At 36.9% G+C, this 9,225-nt stretch overlaps 2 protein-coding genes across 2 annotated transcripts; one reads left to right on the plus strand and one right to left on the minus strand.

Moving 5' to 3' along the window:
* Positions 1 to 1,579: 1,579 nt before the first annotated feature.
* On the plus strand, positions 1,580 to 4,701 carry LOC132039230 (protein CLMP1-like). The gene has a single exon (XM_059429765.1). The coding sequence runs from the start codon at positions 1,900 to 1,902 to the stop codon at positions 4,243 to 4,245; it is 2,346 nt and encodes a 781-aa protein (XP_059285748.1). The 5' UTR covers positions 1,580 to 1,899; the 3' UTR covers positions 4,246 to 4,701.
* Positions 4,702 to 7,092: 2,391 nt separating this feature from the next.
* Positions 7,093 to 8,853, minus strand: LOC132039240 (1-aminocyclopropane-1-carboxylate oxidase-like). The gene is made up of 4 exons (XM_059429773.1): positions 8,648 to 8,853; positions 8,330 to 8,556; positions 7,763 to 8,096; positions 7,093 to 7,645 (listed from the first exon to the last, which is right to left on the minus strand). The coding sequence occupies exons 1-4, from the start codon at positions 8,753 to 8,755 to the stop codon at positions 7,352 to 7,354; spliced, it is 963 nt and encodes a 320-aa protein (XP_059285756.1). The 5' UTR covers positions 8,756 to 8,853; the 3' UTR covers positions 7,093 to 7,351.
* Positions 8,854 to 9,225: the final 372 nt, after the last annotated feature.

Genomic DNA, 9,225 nt, shown 5'->3' on the forward strand with positions numbered 1-9,225 from the left:
ACAAAATTTATATGAAAATTTTCGAAGGATCCAAATGCTTCGAAGCATACAAATTCTTTCGAAAACTCGGTTTATAATCCTTAAATGGATTAAATGAATCAAGGTTGATGTACTAAAATCACCTTAATGTATATTCATTGACGAATGGTATAAATATACTATGTTTACCCTCGTCTCTTCCCGCGATAGTCGAGAACCTTTCATACGATATTATCGAGCTTCAAGAGTTTACAAAAGCAAGACATTATCTCGTCGAACGAAGTTGAAATAAGAAAATTGAATTGGTCTGAAGTATCATATCTTTATGCATTGATGCACTTATATATATCTTGCTATAACTACAAGCATGATATAATTTACCCTATACGGAGATATTGAAATAAGATCAATCGCATCTCGCTAACGAAAGTATGGGTATTTAATGTGTTTATCCTAACAAATATTGTCAAGTGTTTTGGATATATAGGCATTCATCTGATCGACATAACAAGTTCGATCCAAATATGTTATCTCATGAGAGATTTACGTCAAACCATGTTATTATACATGATTCAAATCATAGAATGATAACATCGATAGATTATGAAGCAAGTCAAGAATGTACTTGACGTGATTTTAACAATATTATATGGTGATGATGCAACTCTACCTAAGGAATGAAGATGCGTATTATCAACTTTATTCGTTTGACGATACGATCACAAACACAGTACCAACCTCAAAATATGATAAGTTGGTATATACAAGATCGGAGTATATCATATTCAAGAATTATGTGTACTATTATCAAGGGGAGTTAAGTACGCGCTGTACTCTTTTTACCTTAACCAAGGTTTTGTCCCATTTGGGTTTTCTTGGTAAGGTTTTTAATGAGTAAGCTCTCTAAAAACGTATTCTTAGATATGTTTGTCTCTTTTTCCTTCGTTTGGTGACTTTTTTCCACTGGTTTTTTAAAATAAGATTTTAACGAGGTGACGTCATCTAATTGAGTGGACATCGAGGGGAGTGTTGTAAAGTGGATGCCATCACATGAACTTGGGCACCAAGATACTTGGGCACCAAGATACTTGCCATGTGTGTGCCCAATGAGTTATTGCCTTATTTCCTCCTATAAATAGGAGTTTACTTGTAGAAATTAAAGAGACAATAAAATCTCCCTCTCTCTTTCAACTTCTTTGGTTATATCTCTTGTGTCATGTATTTTTAATATTATTTTATAACAAAATTTACTTTATTCTAATAATTAATATTTGTTATTTTAATTATTTTTACACAGAATACGTGATGGTGATATACTAAAGTTAAAGTGGTTTACTTGAACCTGTGTCAGGTAATACTGATGTATCAATTTCTCAAATTTAAGAATGACCTATCTTTCAATAGGAAGCTTTTTATTATCATTTTTGTAAGCTTTTTATTATCATTTTTGTGAATTTAGACTTCAATAACAACAACAAAATAAGTTCAAATAATACATGGTAGTAATATAAAATGAACAGCGATTCTAGAATTTGATGTACCATCACACGGTTAATAATAGACCTCAAAATTGGGGCCTACAATTGGATGGATACTCAAATCTCAACACCAAACTGAAGTCAGCTATCTAGGGTTTCAAACCCAAAAACCTTTCCTCACACTGCTTCTCCTCAAACACCCCCTGTCATCCAACCCATCAAATTTTGGGTTTTCAAGATTCAATCTGAAAATTATCATTTTGCACCAAAGGTGCTATCTTTATATCTGTAAGTATCTCTTTCTGTTCTCATTTCTTTTCACCAGTATTGTGTCAAGGATTCTTGATTTATACAGGCAAAAAAACAGTGAAATACAGTGATATATTGGTTTATTTAGGCATATTGGTAATAAAGATTGAATCTTTTTACAAGTTCCTCTAGGATGGGGAAATCAGGTGGTAGGAAAAAGAAGGTGGGTAGTAGTCAAAATCAAAATCAAAACCAGAACCAGAGCCAAGGGACTGTTGGGAATAGCCAAACACCTGTTGTTAATGGTAGTGTTGATTTGGACTCATCAATTTTCTCAAAAAGAGCCCATGAGCTGAAAGAAGAAGGTAACAAAAGGTTTCAGGCTAAGGATTATGTGGGTGCTCTTGAACAATATGAGAATGCTCTCAAACTTACACCAAAGGCACACCCTGATAGAGCTGTTTTTCATAGCAATAGGGCAGCCTGTTTGATGCAAATGAAGCCCATAGAATATGATTCTGTTATTTCTGAATGTACTATGGCACTTCAGGTTCAGCCTCGTTATGTTCGGGCCCTTCTACGTAGGGCTCGTGCATTTGAGGCTGTTGGGAAGTATGAAATGGCGATGCAAGATGTCCAGATACTATTGGGTGCTGAACCGAATCACCGAGATGCTTTGGAGATTGCTGGACGGTTGAGGATGGCGCTTGGTCCTCGTCCGGAGGCCCAGCAGGACCTCCAAAGCCGTCCATCTCCAGCTGCACTTGGTGCTTCTGCAGTGGGTGCAGCTCCTATTGCTGGCTTAGGACCATGCTTACCTGCTCGGCCAATGTCTAAGAAGCCAGCACCTTCGGTAAATAACAAGCCAGAGAAGCCATATCAAGTGACACCAGCTGAAAATGGTCCTCAAGCTAAAGTTCAGTTACCAAAGGTTGTTTTGAAGCCTTCAAGTGGTCCTTCCAGACCGCGTGCAGATCAAAATAAGGATGACAAAAAAGAGCAGGCATCTTTATCAGGATTAAGTGTTGTTCATGGACATTCTAAAGATGTCGCGATTCGTTGGAGGCCGTTGAAGCTTGTTTATGATCATGATATAAGGCTGGCCCAAATGCCTGTAAATTGCAGTTTTAGAGTGTTGAGGGATATTGTTACCAAACGGTTCCCAATGTCAAAATCTGTTCTTGTTAAATACAAGGACAGTGATGCTGATTTAATAACTATTACCTGTACGGCTGAGCTTAGATCGGCAGAGTCTTGGGTTGATGGTTTACTACCAAGAGACCCTGATGCAGATAAAACCGACTCTATTGGGATGTTAAGATTGCATGTTGTTGAGGTGAGTCCTGAACAAGAGCCGGCCTTGTTGGAAGAGGAAGAGGAAGAGGAAGAGGAGAAGCCTGTGGAGAGCGAAGGGAATAAAGGGGATGATAGTGGATCCCATTCTTCAATAAGTGATTCAGTGGTTGAAACTGCTACAACCGAAAATCCTGATAATGAGAGTAACAAGGCAGAGAAGGGCATTAACAAAGAGAAAGTGGTTGCAACCGAAAACCCTGACTGCAAAGAGGTTGAAATGGATGACTGGCTTTTTGAGTTTGCGCAGTTATTCAGGACCCACGTAGGTATCGATCCAGATGCTCACATTGATCTGCATGAGCTTGGTATGGAGCTTTGCTCTGAAGCCCTTGAGGAAACCGTGACGAGTGAAGAGGCTCAAGCTCTTTTTGACAAGGCTGCCTTAAAATTCCAGGAAGTGGCAGCTCTTGCTTTCTTCAACTGGGGAAATGTTCACATGTGCGCAGCTAGGAAGCGAATTCCAAATGATGATTCTGCATCAAAGGAGATGATGGCTACACAACTCCAAGCAGCATATGACTGGGTTAAAGAAAAATATTCTCTGGCGAAAGAGAAGTATGAGGAAGCACTCTCAATCAAACCAGACTTTTACGAAGGATTGCTGGCGTTGGGGCAGCAGCAATTTGAAATGGCAAAACTGTACTGGTCCTTTATCTTGGCTAAGAAAGAGGACCTATCAAATTGGGATCCTACTGAGACTCTTGCACTCTTTGACAGTGCAGAATTAAAAATGAAAGCTGCAACAGAAATGTGGGAGAAGATTGATGAGCAGAGAGCTAATGAGCTAAAGGATCCTAGTGCCAGCAAGAAGGATGAACTATTAAGGAGAAGGAAGAAGCAAGCAAATGGTCCTGAAGGTGATGGTGGTCCAGCCGAAATTTCAGCTGATGAGGCGGCAGAGCAAGCTGCTGTTATGAGATCGCAGATCCATTTATTTTGGGGTAATATGCTCTTTGAACGATCGCAAGTTGAATGTAAGTTGGCTTTGGATGGTTGGAAGAAAAACCTTGATACAGCAGTTGAGCGATTCAAGCTTGCTGGAGCTTCTGAGAGTGACATCGCTACAGTTTTGAAGAACCATTGTTCCAAAGAGGAAGCTGCAGAGGGATCTAAGCAAACGGCTGAGAGCCTGAACACGGATGAAAGTGCAAATCAGAAGAACGATGATGCTAGTCAAGCTTAGGGCAGTGACCTGCTTTCTGTTTTATTGGATTGCACGGCCCATCACCTGCATTAGCATTTTTTTCATGCTTGTGTCTGAAATGGAGCAACAGAAAGTTTTCACTTTTAGAAGAGTAGGTATCAGGAAGTCTATCTTCTCATCTCTTGTGGAGAACTGGCATCATAATGTTCTCTCTCTGAAGGTTCTGGTTTATGTATGTGTGCCAACAACTTTTGACCATCAACCTGACACTAGTTTCTCTAGATGGAGTTTGGTTTATGAAAAAATGATATTGATGCAATTAGATTTTTTTTTGCCTCAAATTTAATAAATTTAGCTCTGCAGTTATTGTGATAGAAGCAGGTCACTGTTTGGAACCAGTTAACAATCTGTGTATGCTGCAGACATTTGTTCTTAAACTGAACCTCAACATTTGTTCGCGAACAGAGAAACATGGATCTATTTTCATGCTGCTTTCTCGGCTTTTTATTTGCTCTTGTTTGGAAGTTGTAATTTCAGACTTTCATCTCAGTATCAAATTGTTGCTAGTATTTCAGGCTGTTGAAATCTAGATGCTAATGGTTGAACTTCTGATATATAGCAGTTTCATCTGCTTCAGAGTCATGTTTTGAGATTGATATATTGCAAACCTACTGCTTTTGCTGGTCTTGCTTACTAGTCAGAAGTTGATATCCAAAAACCTTTTTCTTGAAGTTCTCTTTTTAATAACAGGAGAAGCTCTCCGAAGAAATGATCTTAAGAAGCTTCCTTCAAGTGGTGTTTATAGGATAATAGCCTATTGAAGAAAAAGCTTTCACCTAACCACACCGTCTATAGGCCACTTTTTGTGCTTCAATATGTTGGTTACACGCTTGACATGTTGAAAGAAGAAGCATGCTCCCACATCCCATAGCATATGTTTGTCTAATAATTCAATATCACCTTACATGGAGTTTCCAGCGGGTTTCATACCACTAAATTGAATTTTGGCAAGAGTAAATCAGAACCTTGAAGCTTCAATTTGACAGTGTTTATATCCCTACTCTGAACATTTAAATGTTTTAATGGTAGTCAAAGTGATCTCTCAATTGTTGCATTATCTCAAATCTGTAAAGATCTCTCAATTGTTGATCTGATTATGTATCTTGCCCTATGAAACCATCAGGCTTAACCTATTGTATCATATGTTTGTTGCTGCTTCTACCACCAGAAAATGTAAAAATTAGACATAGGTAGGATTCTTCTTTTTTTCATTTTGTGAGTCAGAAAATCTTTTAAAGAACATGTTCTACCCCAAGTTGTAATATTTCTTAGATTGACCGTAAAATGACTTTCTTCTAAATCCATTCTAATATGTATCTTAGGTTGAATAAACTGATATGACGTTAATAAAATTCAGCTTTTTCCTTTTTGGATTGTTATAGCACTTCTTTTTTTGGTCTTCGGCTTAATCATCTAGTATTTGAAGTCTACTGATCCAACTAATTCTAATTAGTGAAACCAGGGGTTGCTGACCACCAGAAAAGAGGGTAACCTTGTCACCAAGAACTATTACTGCATATTTTCTTTTCTTATTTTCCTATGAGTTCTTTTAGAAATTTAGATGTGTCACAAGATTACTAAGTAGCATCGGGTAGGTAGAAAACAAAGCGCTTTTCTCCTTGTTCTTTTAGAAATTTAGACCAAATCTATATGATACGGCATTTAAAAATAAATCTGAAGAAGTTGACAAAGCCGCTAAACCCCACTTGGGAACGTTATGGAATTAAGTGGACCTCTTCTCCTGAATGAAGCGTCCAATGTTGCCTTGCTGGAACCATATATCTGAGAGCTTTTCCTTTCATATTCTTTATGGATTTATCTTATAAACGTCACAACGTAAGATATTTTACACTACTATTGTATTTTAACCGGTTATTAAAGATTATTTACAACATTTTAAAGTACTATATTAGGATATAATTACCATATATGGTTGGTTGTCTTAACATGATGTGAAAGAATTTTTCACTTTCAGTGTACAGAAATTAAACTCATTCTTTACATATAAAACACTTGCTAAAGTTCTCTATTTTGCTTAGAAGTTCTTTTCAGTGGCTTTTGTTTACTTCTGCCTCGTTTCCTCTCTTTTTTAACTTTGGGTGGGGTGTGCTTTTACTTCCCTAACAGGTCCTCCATTATCTAAACATAACTCAGGTTAAATAGCACTTCTATTTTTCTTACAAGTTGTTTTTCCTATCAAATGGGGCTATTCCTTTTCATGGGGGAATTTAAAGTGGTAATTGACATACACATAATTGTCAATGACTCAACAGATAATGCAGAACGAAAAGGAAAAAAGGTGAAACAGAGTTGTTGAGTATCTATAGTAATATTTGTATCTAGATCTTTTAACATCAGCATAATTTTGTGTCTTGCAAAGATCAATTAAGAATCCCTGGAAAGTGACAGTCATGACAAGAAAGAAAAAAAGAAAAAAAATAATTTGAGGCTGTCAAGTTTGCTATGTCACCCAAATTCCTTTTTCAACAAAGTTTTAGAGTCCTTTTCTGATTTTATATTAATTGTGCTGTAACACATTCCCTTTCAGGTAAACGCGTACCCAAATTCCTTTTTAACACATTCCCTTTCAGGTAAACGCATATGGAAAGAACAAGCACTAAGATATGATTTAACTAATATACATGGATAGTATAAAAATATGCTGCACCAACGTATAGTTTTATATGCTGTAACAGGTCATTTATATGTTTTGCATGTTACCAATCCATGTCTGGTATAAAAAGTTATTTGTTATTCACTTGGTGTAATTTTTTAATCCTGTTTGTATAATAATAAAATCCAAACTTGTAAAGAGATACAAAGAGGTTGGTTATTGCTAGCATATATTTCATTAAAGCAACAGAGGAAACTTTACAATATACCCCTTAGAAAAACAACTTCAAACAGCTCACTAACATACATGAGACAATGACACATCAAGTAACATTACTCATTTACTTCTTCCATTATTTAACTAAAAGGACAACACAAACTCCACTCCATTAGAAACCTTAACTTCTTTAGCCCTCATAATTAGTGTACTATAATGCATAAACAAATTCCCCTCAGATTAGCTTAAACACTATCAAACAGTTTCTATTGGACCTAAGTTGACAGTAGTCTCCATAGCCTTCATTGCTTCAAACCTAGGCTCCTTAGCCTGGAATTTGAGACCTGCATACAGCTTCATATAATCTTCAAACACAAATTTTGGATACTTCAACTTGTTCTCTTCTTCTGCCTTCTCAATCAGCTCTGGTGCTGGAAAGATAACAGCATCACTTCCTGGATTATAAAAAGAAGCTATGGACATCCTAGTTCCATCTTGCTGAGCAATCACCCTGTGCTCAACACTCTTGTATCTTCCATTAGTAATCACCTTCAGTCATTCAAACAAAATCAACTCATCAAGTGAATCCAAAAACTAGGATCAGTACCTTGAAAATAAGACAGATTACCTACTCCGACACATTAAAATGCACTAATGAATACACACCTCAAGCTGATCGCCGAGGTTGATGACAATTGAGTGTTTCATAGGAGGAACATCAATCCAATTTCCATCTTTGAGCAATTGGAGACCGCTGACTTTGTCATCTTGGAAAAGCAGGATGAGGCCACCAGCATCGGTGTGAGCGCGAAGGCCTTTGATCAGTTCTGGCTTAGGACAAGGAGGATAGTTGCTAACTTTGGTACCAAAAGTTGGACCCTTTGAGCCATAAAATGCTTTCTTCAAATAACCTTGCTCAAGTCCGAGGTTCTCACACAGCAAGTCCAAAAGATTTTCAGCTAGTTTCTCTAGTTTCATTGCAAATTCTTTCATGACATTTCTGTTATGAGGTAATGAAAGTTAGTAAAATAAACAAAGCTAAGGATAAGCTAAATTCTCTGAGTAACAGTAAGGCCTGTCACTTTAGTTAAAAAAGTGACAGGTTGAACTGTTACAAATCCCAGATAATTGGAGCTAGCTAGCTAGCATAGTTTCTGTTTATGCAAAAATACAAAATATAGTGAAAGGGGATGTTATATTAAAGGATAAAATTTGGAACTTTTTTCTTTTTACCTGTATTGATCCTCTAGGTCTGGAACTTCACACACATTGGAAACAGGGAGATGTTTCAAGAAGAAAGTGCTCTCCCAATCAAGATCATCAATTTCAGTTTGGACAGCCTCAAGACCTTTACTTGCCACCATTTCCTTAAACCTTTCTTCCATGCACTTCTTGTAATGCCCCTTAGTAGAGCTCTCCACTGTGTCCAGCAATTCATTGGAAATCTCATGATTCACAAGCTTGATATATCAAAAAACAGTCAAAAAAGAGATGTCAGATAACAAGATAGTAATTCTTTTTTCAAGATTTTGTAGTACAATATAATGTTACCTCAAAGAAGCCCCAGTTTTCACATGCATCTTTGATTTTGTCCATTGTTTCAGCCCTTTTCTCAGTTTGAAGCAACCCCATATCCACAACTGGGAAAGTAGTCTCCATCTTTCTGCTTTTGTTTCTCACTTGGCTAACTCTAGCTAGGTATCCTCTAATTTGCTGTGTGTTTGGTAGCTATTTTCTGTGGTGAGTGGAAAAGAAAGTGTACTAGAGAGGGGTATTTATAGGGAAACAGATGAAATTGATTAGGGATTGGATGAATTCAATTAAAAATTGGACATGTAACAAAAAAAAAATTAGAGCAAGTAAAGGGATGTGACTTGTGAGAAGTTGCCTGGAGACTAGTGGTCTGTTTGGCTAATTTCTGAAATCTGCTTATTTTGAAAAATATTTTTTGTTAAATTGCTTTTCGAAAAACGTACTTTTGGAGAGTAGCAACTTATATTTGGCTAATCAATTTGAAAATCATTTTTGTTAAAATTAAGGCAGTACTTTGTGATTGGCCAATGTTACAGAAGTGTTTCAAGGGAAAAAGCTATATTTTTTACTTCCTTCGTTTCAATTTATGCGAACCC

The sequence above is a fragment of the Lycium ferocissimum genome, chromosome 2 (assembly GCF_029784015.1).
Source record: "Lycium ferocissimum isolate CSIRO_LF1 chromosome 2, AGI_CSIRO_Lferr_CH_V1, whole genome shotgun sequence".
In the NCBI taxonomy this organism is placed as follows: Eukaryota; Viridiplantae; Streptophyta; class Magnoliopsida; order Solanales; family Solanaceae; genus Lycium; species Lycium ferocissimum.